This window comes from Ammodytes marinus (genome assembly GCF_949987685.1).
Source record: "Ammodytes marinus genome assembly, chromosome: 3".
NCBI classification, from domain to species: domain Eukaryota; kingdom Metazoa; phylum Chordata; class Actinopteri; order Uranoscopiformes; family Ammodytidae; genus Ammodytes; species Ammodytes marinus.
Window position 1 is genome coordinate 21,423,169 of NC_137232.1, and position 23,549 is coordinate 21,446,717.

Sequence of the window (23,549 nt, forward strand, 5' to 3'; positions counted from 1 at the left end):
AATTCCACAGAGGGAAGAAGCACGGGAGGAAAAGGCTGCAGGGAAACAATCCAATGACCACTTTTGGTCAAAAGCTGCAGCAGTCAGCATGGCGGCCTAAAATTCAATTTCCCCTAAAAGAACAGCTTTCCTCCATGCCTTTGGCGGCCTATTTTTAGCATGTTATCATCCAGCCTCGATCAGAACACAGCAGTCAAACTCAGACATGAAGACGGGCGCTGCTTTAGGCTCTTTCTCAGCATGAAGCTCCTCAGCAACTGGGTGCCGCTGATCAAAACGTGTGTAATGTTTAATGTACAAGAGGAAGGAGGAGGAGGAGGTGGCATTCCCTGTCCTTGTTTATTTATTTTTACTGTGCGGCTTTGTCGCATCAATACAGTCAGCTGAAGTCATGGCTGAGGCCAAGAGACAATGCAAGTGTTCAAGCATGCAATGACTTCATGATTGATGATACATCAATGTTTTCCTTTTCCCGTCATCTCAAATGCTCTTTGTCCCTTTAAAAAGGTGGATTCAGAGATTCTGGAGAATGTTTGTTGTCGGAATTACTTTTTGTAAAAATCAGTGAATATCTCCTTACGAACAGCTACCTGTCCCCACAGAGAAAAAAGTTGGTGCTGTAAACTGGTATGTAAACAAAGGGGGCCCAGTGTAAAAACGTACCGGTATAGCTGACGAAGCGTGAGGAGATATTCACTGATTTTGACAACACGCATTCTCCAGACTCGCTGACTCCACCTTTAACTGAACACGTTTTTTAAGGGTCTTGTTGCAAGTCCCTTTGGTGAACGCTGCTCTTGTGGTTGCAATAGCACAGAGGAAGCAGAAGGAACAGAGATTTTTTCTCAGCCTAAAACAAATGTCCACAGGGTCAAACATTGACCAGAAAATCAGTGATCTAATGACCCACTTGCCTACAGAGCACACAGATTTGAATTCACCCTCCTCTTTCCAACTGTAATAGCTTAATGTTAGACAATGGGGCCTTTGTCTGCATTCTAAAAATGTTGTTTTGAATATTTGTGGAAAGATTTCAAGCTGTAAATAGAAAATAATCTGTTGCTTTGCTGTTTGGAAGTGAACAGTGTAAGTGTGGGTGGATGTGTTTATAGCAAGGAATCAAAGCCTCCTACGCAGAGTGGGGGAGTCTGGGCACCTGCTGCACTTAACCATTAATACTCGATTGCCTTGCCAGTCTTGCTGTGTGTCACCTGGTTTGCCCCAACTCAGTTGAAAGCTTGTATGGGAATATGGACAAATACCACACAATATCATATTACATGATAAGGGCCTGCTTTATTACCTGACATTATGTGCCTGTTATAAACCTGACTTAATGTGTGTTCAATAGATTGATCATAGAGGAAATTGGTGCAAAGGTTTATTATTCCAGCAGACAGAAGGAACTGGTGCCCAGCAGTTGCCCCTTGACAGTTTGATCCGGCCCTGCAAATGTATGCAAAACTAGTTAAGTGTAGGCTAATCATAAAATGATCACTCCATCAGGTCAGCCAACAAAAATATTTATCCTGAAATCAAGAATGTGGTGTAGCTTGTTGTTCATAATAGGCTGGATCACATCACATTTTTCCCCAAAGTAGCCTATAAAGAATCTGGCTTGCTCCACTTTGTCTCACTTGTGGATTTAATTCATTCTAGACATCAGTTTTACAAGCAACCCATAGCCTACAATACAGAAAAAAAATAGACACAAAACTGATAAATAAACTCTTGAAGTTATTAACCCAGACTTTAGGGACCCCTTTGACTACGTGTGGGACCCCGGTGCCCGAACGTAGGCCTATGTGTTTGTGCTACAGAGACTCCCATCCATGAACGCTGCACTCACCTCTCCTCCATGGCCATCAAAAACGCCAAATATAGACGGGTGACTCTTGTTGACGAGGTCGGTGAGCACCTCGAACCGGTCCTCCATGTGGTCTCGCCGGCCTTGGATGGAGTACACGGCCACGTTGTTGCTCTTGAAATCCCAGGTCTTGGAGAACTGCGCGTCCAGCACGTCCAGCCCGCCGAAGCGCTCGTTCTGCATCATCTCCGCCACTTTCCCCTTGACCATCTTGACCGCATCGCGGCTCGACTTGACGATGGTCTTCACTTCGTCCGTGTGGAAGAAGTAACTCCACAGAGCCAGGCTGATGCACAGCAGGAACAAGGTCTCCGGTCTGAACAGAAAATAACGCATGATTCGACCCAACAGAGACAGCAGGGTCATCGTATCCTCTAGCATTTATTTTATTTACACGCAGGAAATCGCGGCAGGTTGTGTGTCGTTTGCCGCCACCGCAGGTTTCAGTCCATAGTCGTCGGCGCAGGTGCTTTGGTAGCGGCGAAACAGGCACATTCAACCAAGCGCTTCACACCGGGACACATTAACTACACTGCCTTAACCCGGTGAAACCTCACTGCATTTTGACCGGATACAGCGGGCAGGAGGTTAGGTGTAAGGTTGACAAACACTGTGCTCGCTCCGGCTGGTTCCCTCTCGCACGCCGCCCTCTAGTGAGCCACCAGCCGCTGTCCGTTCACCACCTGGCCCGGTCCGAGACCACCGACAACCCGGGGCAGAGAAACAGATCCCCCGTTTGGACTTCAAATTAAGCCACTGTGGTTAGCGTCCTACTACAGTGGAACTGTGGGTAGAGCTTCGTCCTGCAGTCAGCCCCGTTACTGTTCCCAGTTCTGAAAATAGCGGTCTGCGTTGGTTGAAACCCTCGCATTCCCAGCTGCCACACTGGCTCCGAAGCTCTGCTGGTGACTGACTTCAGTGGAGGTGCTGCCTTCAGGCGCAGCTCGGAATGCCGGAGATCCATGAAGGGGCAGGGCAGTGTCCACTCCTGACCACATGCAGAGTTATTGGAGAGGAGAGAGTGGCCTAAAAGCATGAGGTAATGTCTTAATAAATCTAGGCTATTGGGAGATAATTAAATAATATCCTTGATATGGAGAATTTAAATAAATTATTTTAAATATGCTAAATTAGGCTAGAATATGTAAATGTTGGCATCAAATCACACACAGAACAGCCAAACTAATGTTCAAATCAGTTGATTGTGTTGCATTGTTCCACATGACATGTTACCAAATTCTCTATATGACCAATAAAGGATAATTCAACTTAATATTAAAAAAAATATGTTTATGACAATTCAACTTTATCTGCGTAGCACGAAACAGAAGCAATTCAAAGTCTTTGACGTAAGGCTAAGAAATAAATTAAAATACATTGTAAAAGCACAATAAAAAGACAAATTAAAATAAAATAAATAGAGACAAATTAAAAGATAAAGAGTAAGTAACTCAATTCCAATCAATGAGTTACTTTCCAGTTAGTTCTAAAAGATCACTAAAAAGCTCTATTGATCAGAAATCTAAACCCAAGCCAATTTAGTCTAAATAAAATCCCTTTAAAAGATCTTATGCCACCACTAACTCAATTTTCATATCCTATTGTCCATTAGCCTAATAGTCAGGACTTGGTAGCATAGCATAGTCTTGTGTTTTCCCACGTTTCCTGTCCATAGGTTTAAGTACTGTACACTAAGGCAGTGCTTATCACAGACTTGCCCGATGAAGCCGCTTAGTATTTAGAGGCGCTCGTTGTGAGGTTAGATATTTCCGGCAGCACATGAAGGCATCCAGAGTGCCGCCATATTCTACAACAGGTGCTCTCAAAGACCGTGGATTGAGTTATTTAAACATATTTAAACACGCGGCCTTAAAGGTGCAGTGTGTAATATGACATCATCAAGACAATTCTAGAAAGTTCTAGAATGCAACGCTCCCTGGGTAACCCCACCCCTTTTGAATAATAACAGAAACTACAGTGGCCTTCAAGGACAAGAACAATTATACATTTTAAACAATGCACCTGATGACATTCCAACCATGACGCTTCCAACATGGCGGCGCCCATGCCTTGGTCAGAGATATGGAGAAATACGGAGATAAAAGAGATCCTTTCTCAGGAGAAAAAAAAATATTCAAACATTTTTTTCAGCTATGATGCACTAAATTAAACGTATGGATATTATAATTATTTTCTACCAAGTCTGCTATGAAAAAAATCCCTAAATTCTACACACTGCAGGTTTAACTATGCTAATGACAAACTCATACAAATCCCCAAATGGGATTCACAATGTGTGTGTGCTCCCTGTGACCCCAGGGAGACAAGCCAAAAAGCACTTGGTGGCAATAGGCCCACGTTTTTCATGTTAGGCCCTTATACTATATGGTTAGGCCCTACCTGCCAACCAACTGAAATGACGAGAGGCTAAGGTGGTGCATTATTTTAAAAGTCTGTTAGTTTTTAAACTGTCATTGTCGGTCTGTTGGGACATATTCCAAAATAAGTTGTGTGTAGTCGAAACCCCCCAGCAAACCTGCGGCCAGCAAATAGTATATATGGCCGTGGTTAGACCGGAAATAGGATACAGCACATGTACTCGTTAACAGATATGTATGTATTTTGCATTGTGAGTAGTCTTAAAAGATACGCTTCGCCGAAGACGGTTTAGCCATGACTCTATAAGTCAAACAACACTTCCTAATGTATCCTAGATAAGTCAGTAAAAGCAAATTATATAATCTCCTTACAATAATGTTATTGTTAAAAAAGGAAAACAAAATAAAATGCAAATTAGGTTAAAGGCTGTTATTATTATTAGGCCTACAATATATACAGTATCTCACAAAAGTGAGTACACCCCTAACATTTCTTCAAATATTTCATTATATCTTTCCATGGGACAACACTGAATAAATGACACTTTGATACAATGTTAAGTAGTGTACAGGTTGTATAACAGTGTACATTTACTGTCCCCTCAAAATAACTCGACACACAGCCATTAATGTCTAAACTGCTGGCAACAAAAGTGAGTACACCCCTAAGTGAAAATGTCCAAATTGGGCCAAAAGTGTCAATATTTTGTGTGGCCACCACTATTTGTCGAGTTATTTTGAGGGGACAGTAAATGTACACTGTTATACAAGCTGTACACTGACTACTTTACATTGTATCAAAGTGTCATTTATTCAGTGTTGTCCCATGGAAAGATATAATGAAATATTTGAAGAAATGTGAGGGGTGTACTCACTTTTGTGAGATACTGTAATAGGCTACAATGAAATCCTACCTAATTATTTGTTGTTACGGTCCTATATGTACAAATATGGCATACATTTGTGGACAATTAAGTTATTTATTCACTTTGCTTACCTAAACGGCACTAGGCCTATAGGCTAGTTTGGTTTCTATTTTTCTATTATTTTATTTTATTTATTTATTTTAAGTTGTAGCCTTATTATAGGCTACTATTTCCTTGTTACTGTGGATGAGCTAATAAGATAACTGAAATTAATATTGGCCTTTTTTAACGTTTTTTTCTTAACTTTATTTTAATGTGAAAGTTGAACAATAGCAAATTTGAACCTATGATTTGAACGCTTGTTTAGCTCTTATGACATTTTTATTCAGGCAGACGCAGACAGCCCCCGGGGTCCTTGGGCACTGGGTGACGTCATCAAGCCTTCCATATTGGTCCACGGTGGGGAAAACGTGGAGGACTTTATTCCACGGTGTGTTGTGGACTTTCCATCAAAAGAACTTCAGTAAGTATTGTCATCTCTCGCTCGTATCAGATCTAGTCATTTGTTAGTTTTGGTTGATATTATGCGTGTTTTTCCTCGCGAATATCATTAATATCACCGGTCAACACTCGATTTAGCATTCAGAGCTAACTGTCTGATACTGAATCCAGAATATCAGCGTTGACTGGCTTAAACGAAGCATATATCTTTTCTGGCTGAACACCTATAAATACGAAGCTAAATCATTATACTATAAAGGCCTAACTGCTGTTAGAAACCAAAGTTAGCTGCTTAATTGTGTCTGTTTCTGTCCTCAGAGATCATCACGCTACACAAACATTCACAAACATACTCTGAACTTACAAGAAGACCAGGATGGAGTACATGCTAGCTCCTGCCACAAGCAGCCAGGGGAATATGTAAGTATTTTTTTACGCATATTTCTTTCTGACGCATTACAGACCTATACAATACAATTTTACATCTCTTGGTGGGGAAACAAACACCCATGTTACTATTGACATTGTTTGCTGCAGCTCTTCCATCTTAAATACACATGTGTGCACAAATATGTTATAGTATGATCTGGTCTGATGGTGCACACAATAAACATTAACATTGGAAAACTAAAGTAAAGCCATATTCCAAAGAATACATAGAATAATACAATAAAGCTTTATTAAATAAAAAGAGAAATATGTGCAATATATTTAATATAAACAGCTCTGCAGGAGCTCTTCCATAGCATGACAAACATTGAATTTCGAGTGAGCAGGATGATCAAATTGTTCAAATGATCAGTGTGCAGAGGTAGGGGTGTGTTATGTATCACATTAAAGGTGCCGTAAGCGTTCTTTTAGCTAACTTCCTGTCACTTACTGCAGTTACCAGTCCCCTCGCTCGTCCCTACGTCACCACATTAATGCACTGCGGTCTTCAAGCAGCAAGTTATCTAGCATCATGTCAGATCCATAAGTGTGATAAAACATGATAAAAACCATCAAAACAGAAATTGGGAAGGATTTTTACCTGCTCCGCCTGGCGTGCACCGGCAATGAGACCATGGAGTGTATCTATATGAGTGAGACGAGTGTCGATTTCTAGCGTTCTCCCTTTTGGGATACTACAATAAGTTTATTTGCCGATTACATGCAAAGCAGCTGACTAAGAGATCAGATTTATGAAACTTGTACATTATGTAAGCGATCACTGTATGAATAAAGAGCGATTTTACACTTATATTAACTAGGGTTGCAACTAACGATTATTTTGATAATCGATTAATCTGTCGATTATTTTCTCGATTAATCGATTAGTGTAAGATATTTCAGTTTACTGTCATAATAGGATTAAAGAAACCAGAAAATATTCACATTTGAGAGGCTGAAATCAGAGAATTTGGACATTTGTTATTAAAAAATGACTTGAAACGATTAATCGATTATCAAAATAGTTGCTGATTATTTTAATAATCGATTAATAATCGATTCTTCGATTAATCGTTGCAGCTCTTATATTAACATAAATAAACCGCTTACTTCACCTTTTAAGGAGATTTTAAGTTAATAAGTGTAGTGTTTATTGAAGTGAGAATAGTCAGTTTTTATATTATATTATAAAATATATAATTGTTAACTGCGTTTGCTATGTAAAGCCTAATGTTAAGGCCATTTAGACAAAATCACAGACCACCAGACCAGATCATGATGATTCATAATCTGGTCTGGTCATGATGATCCGATTTCAAATCAAGCCATCTAACCAGTGACTCCTTGAAAGATGAGAAGGCAAGAAAGTAAACTACGGTCGGCTTTGGGAAATAGTAAGCGGTAATGTACAGTATATGTGTTGTCTTTGTTGGATAGTCAACATATTTTTTTTTGCATTGACTCAGGTATAAAATGCAATCTAATACAAAAAGGTTCATTTAGTCTAACTTGATACATAATATATTATTTATTTTGTTGTGTTTTATTAATGTTGCTTCTCTCCTTCACAGCCTGTGCTGTACCTGTGGCGTTCCCATTCCTCCTAACCCAGCCAACATGTGTGTGGCCTGCCTGCGTACTCAGGTGGACATCTCGGAGGGAATCCCCAAGCAAGTCACAGTGAACTTCTGCAAGCAGTGTGAAAGGTTCGTTATCAGCACATAGAGCTGCAACGATGAATCGATTATTAATCGATTATTAAAATAATCGCCAACTATTTTGATAATCGATTAATCGTTTCGAGTAATTTTTGAATAAAAAATGTCCAAATTCTCTGATTTCAGCTTCTCAAATGTGAATATTTTCTGGTTTCTTTAATCCTATTATGACAGTAAACTGAAATATGTGTGTGTTTTGGACATAACAATACATTTGAGGACGTCAACATGGGCTTTGGAAAATTGATCAACATTTTTCACCATTTTCTGACATTTTACGGACCAAAACACTAATCGATTAATAATCGATTAATCGAGAAAATAATCGACAGATTAATCGATTATCAAAATAATCGTTAATTGCAGACAGCACAAATGATTTTCTTTACTTATTTTTTTCTCTGAAAAACTCTGTTGAGGCTTGAATGTACATCTTCCTCTTTGTCACGCAGATATTTGCAGCCTCCAGCCACGTGGATGCAGTGTGCACTGGAGTCCAGGGAGCTACTGGCTCTTTGCCTGAAAAAAATTAAGAGCTCTATGACCAAAGTAAGTGTGATACTTACTGAACTTCACAAAAGACAGCAGTATGTGCCCTTTTCCCTAATCCATAATGTGATTCTTTGTTTGTTTTAGTTGCAAGTTCCACATTTAAACCCCACCCGGCCAAAAAAAAATTGCACGCTCCAAATATTTTGTTGAACCACCTTAAAGGTTCAGTAAGCGGAATGGTCAGTTTAGCTAACTTCCTGTCAGTGACTGCAGTTAGCACTCCCCTCCCTCGTCCTCACGTCACCACATTAATAATCTCAAATTGAAAGAGTTGAAAGAGACTGAATATAAATATCTCGGCATCTGGATAGATGAAAAAGTATCTTTTAAATTTCACATAAAAAATCTTGTCTGTCGTCTGCGACAAAAGATTGGATATTTTTATAGGAACAAAGCCACCTTCCCGTTGTTCAGTAGGAAAAGGATTATTGAGGCAGTTTTTATGTCTGTCCTTGATTACGGTGATGTGGTTTATAGGCATGCATCTCAATCATGTCTTAAACTCCTAGACTCAGTTTTTCACTCTGCCTTAAGGTTCATTACAGGAGATGCTTATGACACTCACCATTGTCTTTTATATGAAAAGGTTGGGTGGTCCTCTCTTAAAGAGAGACGTGATGCACATTGGCATATTTTTATATATAAAGCCCTGACCGGAAAGCTGCCACTCTATTTGACAACAATGCTGCATATTTCAGATGGGCTTTATCAAACCCGCTCAACTGAAATGCTCATGTTATATGTTCCATATGCCCGGTCTGACCTTGGTAAAACTGCTTTTAGCCATAGTGCCCCTGACTCCTGGAACAGCCTACAACATCAAATTGGAATGAATACACTTATAACTGTTAACCAATTTAAAGTTGTTGTTTTGAATCAGCCCCACTCCACTTGTAACTGTTTTAATTAGGCTATTGTTCTGTTTTATTCAATTGATCTGAATGTTTTAATTGTTGTTGTCTCTTTGTAAGCTTGTTGTGTATTCTCATTGTATATTGTGTATCTGTCTCGACGTCATTGTAAAAGAGGGTAACCCTCAATTGATCTTTCGAGAATAAATAAAGGAAAATTAATTAATGCATTGCGGTCTACAAGCAGCGAGTTATCTAGCATCATCTCAGATCCATAAATGTGATAAAACATGATAAAAACCATCAAAACAGACATTGGGAAGGATTTTTACCTGCTCCACCATTGTAGGCGCATACATATTCACCCCTCTGTCACTCTGCGCATGCACCGTCAATGTGACGGGTGCCGGTTTGTAGCTTTCTCTCTTCTGATTGGATACCAGTTTCGGGATCCCCAAAAAGTTTATTTGCCGATTACATGCAGAGCGAGTGACTGAGAGATCGGCTTTATGAAACGCGCACACTAGATAAGTGATCGCTGTATGAATAAAGAGCGATTTAACACTTATATTAACATAAATAAATCGCTTACTTCATCTTTAAGCTTTAGTTACGGCACATTTTGATAAACTTTTTTTGGCACATAAGGTTGCTGAATCTAGACTTGACCAACTGAAGCAACCCCATAGCATACTGTAGTCTGCCCCCACAGGCTTGAACAGTAGGCACATGGCATGATGGGTACATCACTTCATCTGCGTCTCTTCTTACCCTGATAAGTGCTTTTCTTAAGGTTACACAGCTGTCAAGTCCTAATCTCTTGAGCTCTCTTCACATCGTGCATGTGAAAATGCTCGTACTTCCCTGATTTCTGTTTATTTTTTACGATTAGATTTGACCAAATGTTAGTATTATGGTTGTATTATCATTTTATTGGTTCCAGTTGTTGCGACGCTTGTGCACCTTGTTCACTGCAGTACTTGAGAATATTCAGTCAAGGCCTCAACACTTCTCTCCTCATAGGTGCGTCTCATTGATGCTGGCTTCCTGTGGACAGAGCCACACTCCAAAAGGATTAAGCTGAAAGTGACCATCCAGAAAGAGGCAAGGAAACCAGAGTGGAAGTGATAAGTGTGGGAGAGTGACATTTAGACAAACAGATAAAGGCTCATTGGGGACCCAAGACAAGCAACGTGTTTTTCCTCTAAAAGGTTGTCTGTGTTATTTAGTCAGTGGTCTATTAGCGTCAAGAGCCGTTTATGTTTGGATTTAAAGTGTAACACAGATACATCCAATTACTTTAAGTGACATTGAGATGATCACATATATAGATATATAGACATATAGACTGTAAGATGTATGGATTAATCTGTTCTTGACTTAGTTATGTGTTTGAGAAAAGTGAGTTTTGCCAGTGACTGTCATCTCATCTCCTGAGCCCTGTGTATATATAATACTGTCTCCAGATCCCAACATGGAAACATGTTTTGTTTTGTAGTTTTTCCCCTAGAAGTGAAAGTCCATAGGCGCAGAGTTTAGCTGCGTTTCAATACTAGTTCCACTTCCCCTCGTTCACTTACCCTCAGCCCTTGGTATGACGTAACCGCATACGTCGCACGGAGGGAACTTGGAGGGAGAGTGGGCGGGGAGGAGCGGGGATTTAAATGGAACCAACTTGCCCTTGTAGTCACAATGGACCGTCAGTAGGTAGTTCTGAATGCAAATTATAGAGAATTATGACATTCTACTAAAGTATATTGCATAAAGCCATTTCCATAGCATGACAAACATTGAATTTCGACATGATTACTCAGATTATCAAGATATTGTTACTTACACTTGTAAATTGTTTGGTCCGACATATTTTTTTAGTTTCTGTTAGTTTCAACCAAAAACATCTGTTTTCAATCAGCCTACTAATTGCCAGCCGTCGGCCTTATAGCAGCAGTGTGTAAACTGCAATGCATTCACTGGATTATGGAAATAGGATAGGCTAATTGAGGTGTTTTGGAATATATATATGTGTCCTGTGGGTGACAGCAATGTGCCTATAGGCATACAGTCTGCCGGAAAATAAAAGACGACGATGAACTGCAAAGCACTGTGGGTGATATCCACCTCGGAGTGACCACCGGTGTTCACTCGATCACTCAGCCCTCCGAGGGTCCATCTCACCAAGTTCACTTCAGTTTTCAGACAATTGGAACAACACTTATGATGGCGGTGGGGATTCCCCCGAGGACATGTTGAACAAGTATTGAAACGCAGCGTTTGTGTCACTCTTTGCCATTGCAGCTACAGCATATGGATTAACTTGTTGCTGCCTCTACAGGTGATGAACGGTGCTATCCTGCAGCAGGTGTTTGTGGTGGAGTATGTCATACAGTACCAGATGTGTGATGATTGCCACCGCGTGGAGGCCAAGGACTTCTGGAAGGCCGTGGTTCAAGTTAGGCAGAAGGTAAGATTCTGTGTTTTAATGAAATATCCTATAAATACATTGTTTTTTTCCCCATTTTGTTTATCTGTCGTTTTATTTTGACCTGAACTCTACTCACTTATTCAACCGGTTACAAATATATATATTGGTATTTCCTGATTAGTTGCAGTTTTATTTTGTCAAAGGGTATCATCCGTGAATTCGGTGGTCCAGGTAGCAAACAGTCTTAAAAATCGTCTCAACACATGCAGAGCTAATTGATACTGAAGGGCTGCTTAGGCTGTAAAATGTATGACACATTCATTAACATTATGGCCAATTATATTTAATCTAAGATGTACTATGTGATTATGCAGCTACTCCACAAAAAAAAGATGAAGTCCCTTCTCTTCACTTAAAAGATGTTTTGAAGTGAACTACAGGAAGTTTTGCGTAGAATTCCGTCTACTTGTTTCCAGCCAGGGCTTTGCTTCTTCCTCTTGCACTAAACATGGAGAAAAAGCTTTCAGTTTCTAAACGCCACATATTTGAAACAAACTCCCTTGCACTTGAGGTCTGCTGTAACTCTCAGCTCTTTTAAATTAAAGCTGAAGAGCTTTTGCTATTTGCCTCCTAACCTGTAACTTTTTATTTGCTTGTTTTTAATTGTCTTTTAAATGCATTCCCCTCATTTTTAACAATCCGTCTGCCTGTTTTCGGTTTTGCTGATATTATTTCTTAAATTCAATTTCATGATTTCCTTCCTTATGTCTTATTTTTAATTCATTTGTATGCCCTTGTCAAGCACTTTGAATTGCCTTGTGAATTGTGCTTTATAAATAAACTTATCGACAGTTTGTGGCGGATGCTGAGCTGTTCATCCAAGTTTAATAGCAATAAATGTTGAAATAACTGGGATTAGGGGCTGAAGAGCGATATGTATGAATATCTCTATGATCACAGTGATGCTGACAAATATGTATTATTTTTCCTTTTTTTTTTCTTTTTTTTTTTTACAGACCATGCATAAAAAGACGTTCTACTACCTAGAGCAGCTGATCCTTAAGCATAAACTCCACTCCAATGCCCTCAACATCAAAGAAATCCATGGTAAGTCAATGGCATAAGGTCTTATATATGTTTAGTTTTTTTATTCATGTACACATCTTTAAATGGAGGGCGCTTCTTGTTTCCTTTAGGCCTTTAACTGAATTACACTGAAAAGTGGGAAACTTATCTCGTTCGTCACCAGCTAAACTAATGTGGGTTAGAAATAAGCAGAACATAATGATGCGTCAAGTGTTAATTACCCCTTCCCGTACCAGACGGCAAGCCATGCAAGCATATCACCGGCGCCAATCAGGCCATACAGCTGTCCTTGTGTTTGTGGGCCTCCGTGGGGCATGCGTTTTGCATCTAATCAGTGTGCTGTAATCAGAACAGGCATGCCGCACCAGATTCCTGCAATGCAAGCTCAATTTCTACTCTATTTAGAGATGCCAACTGCTACATCACACACACAGTCAGGCCCACATGCTGCGCATTGAGTGACGGCTCAGCAGCGGCACTCAGTGCCCTTGGACCGGGACTGTGAAGTGGAGTTTTTGGCTCAGAGTGTAATTTAAATCATCTCCACATCTCGGCAGGACTTAAAAGCTTTACAGAGGTTACAACATGTGGCTGCCACATTTTTCTCCCCATTTTCATCTGCTCGTGTGTGTGTGTGGAGGTATGCATGCGTATGCGTTATACAGTTGCGATGACCCGTCTAGCGTGCCTGTTATTAATTTATTGCTGAAGTGTTTTGATGGTATTCTTCTTTTCTCTCAGAGGGCATTGATTTCTACTATGCCACCAAGCAGCACGCTCAGAAGATGACGGACTTCCTGCAGTGCACTGTGCCGTGCAGGTGAGACACGTCTCTGCCTGGGCCTATGAAGGCCTCGTCCTCATGAGGCTTAGTATTAGGACAATTTCCCTTTTTTATTTACATGATAAAAAGGATTCAAACTGGTCATGATTGCTTCTTTCAGTCGTCCTCTTCATCCAAAAATTCAGAAAAGTATTGGAGAATGTGATAGTACATGGAGAAATAATTTGCTTGTAGGTGTTACTTAAAATATGGGTTGTAGTGAACAAATGTCCAACTAAAGGACTAAAGCTCTGTTAAAGTGTACAGTCACAGTGTACGCTTGGTAATTTGCACAAAAAGCAGCAGGTGATGCTTCTAGAAGGCACATTACAGAATCATTCTTCTGGATGTACATGCAGCATGTTCACATAACCGTTGAGATGAGAGACTGTAAAATACACTACACTGTTTTCCATGTATTGCATTAAGGTCCTTTTTTTTATGTGATGAATTGTCCAACTGAAGCTTTGTGAATTGAGCTGTATCTCTTCATCACATGTCATAATAATATTGATCCTAATAATAAATAAAACCTTTCTCTTTTCTATTTCAAAGGTCAAAGACGTCCATGCGCCTCATCTCTCACGACATCCATTCAAACACGTTCAACTACAAGAGCACCTACTCGATGGAGATCGTACCTATCTGCAAGGTATACAACCAAGTGATGTTTAATTTAAGTCTCATTTGGGGTCCACTGAGCTGAGAGACGGCGTTATCTACTCAGCACCTCAGAAGAGGCAGAAGCTGTCACCTTTCTTTACCGCTGCCTCCGAAAGCCCTCGCTGTGTTAGTTTAGTTCTATGTTGTGTTAGAAAGATGTCTAGATATGCAGATGAAAACCTGAGGCTGTTGAGGAATCGGTCATGTCATAATTTGAGTTTGACAGTGACAGATGATAATAAATGAAAGTCAAACTTTTATATATATTTTTGCGTTATACAAAGCTGGGTTATTGACAGGTGAGTATTTTTCATTTTCACTAGTGGCACCTTCCCATTTCACATTTACCTTCAGGTCTTTAGCGTAAAATTGCAATACCTAGGTTTGGGGGGGTGTTTTTGACACAGGTCCATTCCATTTGACCCCAGGTTGTGTGTTTTTTTTTTCTCTGTTTGCCAGGACAACGTGGTGTGCCTTTCTCCACGGCTGGCACAGAGCCTAGGGAACATGGGTCAAGTGTGTGTGTGCGTCCGTGTCACCAGCACCATCCACCTCATCGATCCCAACACCCTGCAGAGTAAGTCTTTCCTACCACCAAACTACTGCTGAGTTTTAACAGGTCCAACCAACTCCAAGGTCCTCACCCTGTTGTGGTTGAATGCAGCTGCAATGTGGAGGATTTCATCTGGGTCGTAGTTTGAATCAACAATTTAATCCTTTATAAATGATGTAAAATTACTTGAAACGTGATTTTGTTTTACATCTAGACTTTATTTTATAAGTTTAAACTTTGGTTATAGCTGCTATAAGGTTAACATATCATACAACTGAGAACTGAGTTTTTGAGTGTTTAACAAACTGTAACTGAGTGTCACTCACTGCTTGGCTGAACCCCTTCATAGCTGCACTTAACTGCTCCCAGTCTGGCAACCACATGTTAGTCATAGTCTTTCTTACTCAACAGCTTCCCTCAGTCACGGCACAAGACGCTCTCACAAAAAAAGAAAAGAATCGAAGACATATTTTTAGCCTGCATTATGCGTGCTGTCGTGGCAGACTTATCTCAATGGGACAGATTCATAATCAATACAACTTTGGTGACAGTTAGAGATGATGTGTTCTCGCTGTATCTGCTGTAATCACTCATTGTGTAACCGGCTGAGATGCTCCTCAGCAGAATTCTGACATTTTGGAAGCAGCACATGCGTTTTATATTATTTGTTTAAGAGGAGGCTATTTTTGTCGCAGAAAGTTTTTGAGGAGGCTGGATAGCAAAAGCTGCCTTGACGCAGAAAGCTTTGTTGCTGCAGAAGGCAATTAACTCCAGCATCCAAAATTTGATTCGCTGTTTTTTTTTTCTGCTTGTGTGTAGTTGACTTAAAGTAAAGATGGAAACAGATTGTTTGGTTTATCTGAAAAAAAATACAGATAGAAAAACACACAGACAGATCAATTATGTTAAGTGGCAATATGACTTGAAGATAAAGGAATTAATAATATGAGTCTGAGTTTTTAACTCGACTATCAAGAGTGATGTAACTTTCAAAGGTTGGATGAAATTCCTGCTTTCTCCTGTTCTTTAACTATCAAATAAAATAAGAAGGTGCAGTATGATTTCTGCTTACATGTTTGGCTGTCTGCTCTAATGATTAGTCTTATAGATGGTAATGAATAAATGATTTCTCACTCTCTAGTTGCTGAGGTGGATGGGAACACATACTGGCGCACCCCCTTCAACAGTCTCTGTAACCCAAAGCAACTGGAGGAGTTCATCGTTATGGACCTCGAAATCATCAGAGACCAGAAGCTGGGCGCAGGAGCCGGCCTAAGGTCCAATAAGGTGAGGGTGTGTTTGTGTGTGCTGTTGCAGAACAGATTGCATTATGGGGTAACATTGCTTCTCTTCTGGAAGCAAAATCAATAGCGAACCATTACATTATGCCTGAGCCTGTATGCAGGATTCAAGCCAAACACGGCTTGTTCTGATGGCACGTGGGGGATGAGTTTTTGTACGGACACCGTGCGCTCTGTCTGAATGTTGCATTACTATCGATGCAACTGTCTGAACCAATTGGAGGAGACGAGCTAAAGTAATGTGGATTCAATGGCTTAAACTTCATTGATATTCTATTTGTGTGTGTGTTGCAGCATACCCTGGCCGAGGTGTGGGTTCAGAAAACCTCAGAAATGGACACCAGTCAGCAGTACCACTGCCGTACATTCCTGGGACACCTGCTCAACATCGGAGACTTTGTGCTCGGGTGAGTGAGAGCGATTGATATGAAGTTCAGATGTTGGTCAGGATGACGGTAAATAATGTTGCAGGCTGTGAGGCTTGCACTCAGTGGCTAATTTACTTTTCCTTTCTGAAGGTTTGACTTTGCCAACTCCAACGTCAATGATGATCACCTGGAGAAGATGAACTCTCAACGCGTTCCTGATGTGGTAAGACTGAACATCCTCAGTGTATAAACACCAGGGGCCCCATTATAAAACTGTGCGTGGGATTCACGTGGAAAGGTGGCATACGGAAGAAACGGAGGAAGTGCTTGCTCATCAAATTATTCAGATTTATAAAACGATACACACTCATGTCCTAAGTCTGTTCCCCTTTATAAATCCCAATCCTCCCCCAAATTAACACTGACCTCTAATGGCAACATGAAGTAGTGTAGCTCTAGATTTACTCAAATTCTAGGAAAAATTCTACATTCCTACATGTCATGGCATCACTTAAGAATGATATGTAGACGTCTGTTGTATTGTTTAAATTTGTACAACCTGATTGGACAATCTAAAGGTCCTGATCAAGAAAAGCTTCGACCGCAGCAGGAGGGTGAAGCGCAGGAACTGGAAGCTGCAGGAGATGGACAAAGACCGTGAAGGCCTAGACGTGGTTGATGAGAGGTAGGAGGGTAACGCTAAACTTCTGAAGTGAATTAATTAAAGCCTCAAGAATTTGTGCTCTCAATCACAGGCTGCCATTTCTGTGTGCTGCATTTCGGTGTGCTGCTAGCAATATTTTATATTTCTACTTGAAATGTAAGTGATATGACTCCACAAAATGTTTTACAACTATTACTCATACAGGATTAAAGAGTGTGGTTCCGTGGACCATATTCAAAAGCGTAGTAATATGTTACAAATTTGGTGCTCTAGTGGAGTTCGGCAGTAGACTTGTGTATACTCAATGCAAATAACTGTGTTGTCATGTCAATTTTTACAACACCTTGTCCTTCAAAAATACTATCGTACCTCCTGCACTTTGAGATGTGTGTGATGGTTTTCTGCACAAATGCCCCAACTATATAGAATACATGAATATACTTAAAATGGAGTTTAAGGAAATGGCATTGTTTTGGTAAGTTAGTGAATAGTCCAAAAACATGCCAAGAATGACAAGTATCCTGTGAATAATTGGTTTTCCCTGCAATGTCGCACCACATGGGCTTTCCTTTAACTTGCCTTTCTGTCTTCAGACAATACCAGGACTTCCTTGAGGACTTGGAGGAGGATGAGGCACTGAGGAAGAATGTTAACATCTACAGAGGTGAGCAGATGAACACTGCGGTCTTTTCACTGCAGCGATTTCCTGAGAGACTACAGCCATTCAGTTGACATGAACATGATAACATTGTTGCTCCTTAAATGTTTAAGATTTAATATTGATGGCTGCCTAAGCTGCTGATAAATCTCTTGTCACACCGTTTATAATAGTTTATGTCTAAGAGTTAAAGAAGTGATATGGTCCTTTTAGCTTACTTCATGTCAGTGACTGCCGTTAGCAGTCCCCTCGTCCCTACGTCACCAACAGATGAACGTGCAGCCGCCTTCGTCAGATAGTGCCGCGATGAAGAGCAGCGAGTCATCGTTCACTGGCATAGAGACCCGCCTCTTTATAGCGCTCTGTCTCCTGATTGGATAAAAACGAGCGGCATACTTGAAATTTTATCCGGCAATTACTGCAAAGCTGAATGACTGGGATACCTGTGTTATGAACTGTGTATACTGTTTAAGTGATTGCTGTATGAATATAGAGTGATTTTAACAAGTGAATATAGTATGTGAATATAGAGTGATTTAACAAGTATATTAACAAACATATCACTTCTCCTTTAATTAATAGAGATGTGAATTATTTTGTTTTGTTTCAGATGCATCAAAGATGCCAGTGGAGAGCGACACGGAGGATGACGATGCCCCACGTATCTCTCTGACGGAGATGCTGGAGGAGCTCACTCTGAATGATGCCACAGGAGAAGACGGTGCCGACATGATGACAGAGTAGCCAGTCGCCATCTTGACACTGTTCAAACATATGTCCGCTGATGATACAGATATACACATGTCCTCTGATAAGGCCTCACAGCATATTGAGGACTGATTGAACCATTGACAAATAACATTTCACACCGTCAAAAAACACAAATCCCGCTGTAATGACTGATTGCAGTTGAAACCCACAACCTGTGGGTTAAAATGTTGCCACACAGTTACAAATAAGGTTTTTGCTGAGGAACTAGAGTTCTAATTTTCCTCATCTTAGAGGATTTCCTGGGCCTACCATATTAAGATATTTCAGCTATTTTCAAACAATTATTTTCCCCTTTTCATGTTGAAGGTTGAAGTGATGTGGTGGTGATCAAAATAACCATTTGTCCTAATGACACTTTTCATTGAAGTTTCCTGCTTGGAGATGTTAAAGACAATATGTATGCTATGCAACATATTAATTATACACAATATGAACTACATACTAATAGTCATTGCAATTATACAGAATGTTTCACGTCAAATGTCAATTAAACTGCTTCTGCAAATCGTTTTGATTTAATTCTTATTTTAGCTTATTTTCCACTGTCTTTGTGAAGTAGCTCCCTCTTTTATGAATTATTGGAGAACTGTGTGCATCGACAGTACTTACTTAGTATCCTCACTGTCTGCTTTGGGTCGGTTTATTTTGTCACTTTTCTAGTGTTGACACAGAATGTGTCGTGTGTCGACAGGTTTTGATTATCAAGTGACTAGATAATTAAAGCCTGACCTGCACTATGTCTCAACTACATTGCCAAGTACTTATCTGTATATCCACCAGAGGGAGCTTGAGATCACTCAGAAAAGGGAAGTAATGCATATGCTGTATAGCCATACTTCAAGTAAGCCAAACAAAGCCTGTTAATGGTGTCATTTGGCTATGATTGGTCAAATTCAAATAGTCAACCAGCTGCACCACCTTTTTAAGCCAGAGAGTGTTGTCTGTGGTCTGATATGAAATAAGCAGGAGCTACAAATTAGAATTTAAACTGCTCTGTGATGTCCTCATTTGAACTGGAGTGATGTGCAACTGATTGCAGCCATGTTTCATGTGTAAACAGCTCCTGACTCACGTGTCGCCCAGTATACACCATAAGTACACACAAGCAAAAATCCAGACTTCATCAACCTTTATTGGCAAAACAACACATGGTACATTTGGACAATTTTAAAAGGAAATAGCCCATATAAACAAAGAAACTTTCTAATGTCAGGCATATATTGTATGATATTCCGGTAGTAGTCTTATATATAAACTTAGCTCTTGAGAATACGCTTTAAACAAATAATAAAAAACAGAAAGTAAAACATTAAAATGGGCAAAAATAGCGTATTTCTGTATATCTTGACTATATAACTTAAGTTAGATGCATGCCGTTGCCTCTGCTTCTGTTGGAACCAGAGGGAGAATATGGATAAAATACACCTTTGAGCAACTTTATGGGAATCTTAAAAATGGTGGAGGGTACGTGTGTGAGACAGTTTGCCTTGACTACAATATAGGAATAGCTTCAAATAACTTGGAGAGAAGAGTTTACATCAGTTTTAATATCAAACTTTTTTGATGATTTTCTGACTGTAATGCTATGACATTTGCTCCCATGCGTCCTTCTCTTCAACATTTAATCCAAGCCATTATTTAACTTGGATTTCAAGAGTTTGTTTTGGCTGTCCAGACCTTATGATGTGTTATTTAATTTAAGACACCGCCAGCAGTTTGTGTATGTCTGTGCTTGTATTGGTCTGTGTGTGACATGTTTACATTATAACATGAAGAGGTAGGAGGAAGCCGGTCTTGTTCAACAGTAATCAGATCCACTTGGGAAAGTGAATCAAGTGAATACCCTCTGGGTGTGTGTGTGTGTGGGGGGGGGGGTTCTCTTGTTCAACCGTTGTTTGACCTTATTTTCGCACCAAACTGCCCCTCTGGCCCAAATACTTAGCCTAAAACCCTAATATATTTCATTTGTAATATTCAAGACTCAATTTCTTAGTATAAGAAGACCTGTAGCATGTTGTTAGAGCTCTGATTCTCAAAAATAGCGCTATTAAGATCTAACGGACAGGTTGTCCAATCTGATTAATGATTTCCAAAGTAGGCTACCTGTAGTCGAGCAAGGCAGGACAGTTCATTTAAGGACAACAGTCGATATTTAGCCTGTTCTTCAAATATCTGTGAATTTTGTGAAGACTCTCGTTCATCAAATGTCCCTGACATTTTAAAGCAGTTGTCCTCTTTTGGGGACTCTTAAGAAAATCGCAGTGTATCCATGCGTAACCGTTGCGCCACTCGTTGCCCGTGTTTACAAATCAATAATGTATAGTGGGTTCTCGTAAAACCTCAGACAGACAGACTGGAGATAAGATTTCCTAACTGTCTATGACTAATGGCCCAATAAAAATGGGACATCACTTCAGCTGTCAATTTGATTATTTTCTTGGGTTATGCTTTTTCCCCCTCTTGGATTTCTGTTTTGTAGGCATTGGTATTTATTGGTCTCTCGAGGATAAATAAAAGTTAAATGAAATGAAATTTCAGTTACCCTATTTCCAAAATGATTTCTCTTTGACCTTGTTATGCAACTCTTACGGCATTTCATTGTCTTTTCACCTGGATTTCGAAATAGTCTAGGTGCTGGGAAAGTTTTGTATGCGCTTCATTTAGCGGAGAATATCTCAACTGTTATAGACTAATATGACCCCAGTGAACAACGTGGGATGTGTGACAAAATCTCTATCCGGGGCGAAAGTCCTGAAAATGACCACAACAGGTTACACTAGTATCACATGTGGCTTTTTTCTCCTTTATAGATATCCCCCATACTTTTTTTTTACCAGATTAATCTTTATATTATGAAAAATACTTTTTGTATTACACTTTGTCTAAAACATTTAATAAAATATGAAAATTAGGCAATATCTCATTCAATATGCGTACATACAGTACGTAATAGGTTGACTGTTTTTAGCCATTTTCATTATATATCAAATCAGAATGTTTACACTCTTCCATGTAATCATTGTCATTGTGAACATTGTGATCCCCTCAGAAAATCTGTAACTTCAAGGGTTTGAAGTTACAGATTTATTTAATGAGATATTGGCTAATTTGCATATTTTATTAAATTTTTTAGACAAATTGTAATGCAAAAAGTATGTCTCTTAATATGAAGATTAATCTTGTAGAAATGTATGAGGATATATATAAAGGAAAAAAAAGTCCCATTCACCATGTAGTGTGATACTAGTGTAACCTGTTTTGGTCATTTTCAGGACTTTCGTCCCGGATAGAGATGTTGGCACACTTCCCATGTTGTTCAATGGGGTCATATTAGTCTATACCAGTTGAGATATTCTCCGCTAAATGAAGCGCATACAAAACTTTCCCAGTGTTAACAAAACTTTGTTTCCTTATATATTATAACATTTTAATACTAAAACATTCATGCTTTTTGCTGTGAACTTTATTTGACTCACAATAACAAGTTGCTCAATCTTCACAAGAGAAGTACTGTGAATGGCCTTGGAAAAAAGGGAGTACAGACTCCCACCTTCTGTTCTCAGACATTGGATGAAGAATAACACCTGCTGATCATTGCTGGGAAACAGGATGCAAGTTTCTGGGAAAATCCTTATCAGTTTAATTAGAACTCATCCACGTCAGCAATGACCCTGGACACACGAACAAAATGTGTTCACATCAGGCCCGGTTCTAGAAAGTTAGATTAGGGTGGGCCTGTAGAAATTTTAGGTGGGCACACTGGGCAGAGAGACCGAAGATGCGAGTGCGCGCAGAGCGCGCAAGCTGGATTTTTTTTGTGCCCTTTTCTGCTTTTTGGTAGCCTGGAAATCCAGACCCTGATATCTTGAACGATAGAGGGTCTGGCGACGATCAATTGTAATTTCCAACTCAAGGGGCGGCTCCTACTCGTGCATTTCAAATGCCACTGCACGCAGTTGGATAGCAGTACAACCAATCAGAGCGATGCACAAGGCGACGTAAGCCCCTTTCGTTTAGCGAACAGCTGTTAAACTGTTAAATTAAACGTTTGCCGTTGTCGGTCGGCAAAATAGAACATTCCACTTACTTGCTAATGAAAGATTTGAGTGCCGTCTTCCAAATCGTTAAGGGTCGAGGCCAAAGCAGTCTCAAACTCACACAACATATCCGCAGCCATCTCTGATGTTTACTATCACGGCTTCGACGTCGCATGCACGTCACTGTCGTCATCCGGTTACGTCCTCCCCAGAGTACCATATAAGGGGCTCTGGCGCGCCCGCCAGATTTCTGGCTTTCTTGATAAGCTTCAACGGAGCGTGTCCAGACCAACACGCGCAGCAAATTTAATTTGCCATCGCCTAGTGGCAGGTCTGGGAATGCCAGGCTAGCTTTTTGGCACATTTACTGTGAATTGTGTAGAACACAATATGCAAATAAACTTTGAGTGTTGCTGTGTGGGAGATTTGATTCTTGCATGTTTTTTTTCCAAAATGTTTATGAATAACATATAATATACATTATATACAACATAATGTATCTTTTTTTTAATCGCAGTATTAACTGTAGGCAGCCTGAGCTGATAGAAGAGAAAGCTTTGGGACTGGGCAACCTGGATGGTGGTAGTCCAGAGCTATATACAGTCATATGAAAAAGTTTGGGAACCCCTCTCAGCCGGCATTATAATTGACTCTGCTTTCACACAAAAAATATAAAAGTGGTATGTCTTTAATTTACCAGGAACAGCTAAGTACTGGGATGTTTTCCAAACAAAGATTTTTTGAAAAGCAGTATTTAGTTTTATGAAATTAAATAAAATGTGAAAAACTGGCTGTGCAAAAATATGGGAACCCTTGTGGTCTTGCTGATTTTAATGCATGTAACAGCATGTAAAACTGAGAACTTTAAACGCAAAATTGGTTGGATTATGTTGTTAAGCCTTGAACCTCATATAAAGGTCTGTTTAATCATGATAAAAGGTATTTTAGGTGCCTAAATGCAAGTTCCACTTCTCTTTGACTTTCTGCAGAAGTGAGACAGAATGCGATCATCAAAACAGCTCCCAAAAGATCTTAAAAACA

At 39.9% G+C, this 23,549-nt stretch overlaps 2 protein-coding genes across 2 annotated transcripts in view; one reads left to right on the forward strand and one right to left on the reverse strand.

The window, feature by feature from the left end:
• ppm1lb (protein phosphatase, Mg2+/Mn2+ dependent, 1Lb) overlaps positions 1-2,730 on the reverse strand; it is a 51,728-nt gene extending 48,998 nt beyond the window's left edge. Inside the window, exon 1 of the mRNA XM_080024964.1 lies at positions 1,850-2,730. Coding sequence (XP_079881090.1) covers positions 1,850-2,248 — 399 coding nt within the window. The 5' untranslated portion in view covers positions 2,249-2,730. The remainder of the gene's footprint in view (positions 1-1,849) is intronic.
• Positions 2,731-5,504: 2,774 nt separating this feature from the next.
• nmd3 (NMD3 ribosome export adaptor) lies at positions 5,505-18,970 on the forward strand. Its single transcript, XM_080054119.1, has 16 exons — positions 5,505-5,634; positions 5,931-6,032; positions 7,613-7,747; positions 8,212-8,308; positions 10,186-10,266; positions 11,495-11,623; positions 12,601-12,691; positions 13,412-13,490; positions 14,049-14,145; positions 14,616-14,733; positions 15,851-15,996; positions 16,305-16,417; positions 16,529-16,601; positions 16,957-17,063; positions 17,636-17,706; positions 18,311-18,970. The coding sequence occupies exons 2-16, from the start codon at positions 5,989-5,991 to the stop codon at positions 18,442-18,444; spliced, it is 1,515 nt and encodes a 504-aa protein (XP_079910245.1). The 5' UTR covers positions 5,505-5,634; positions 5,931-5,988; the 3' UTR covers positions 18,445-18,970.
• The last annotated feature ends 4,579 nt before the right edge of the window (positions 18,971-23,549 follow it).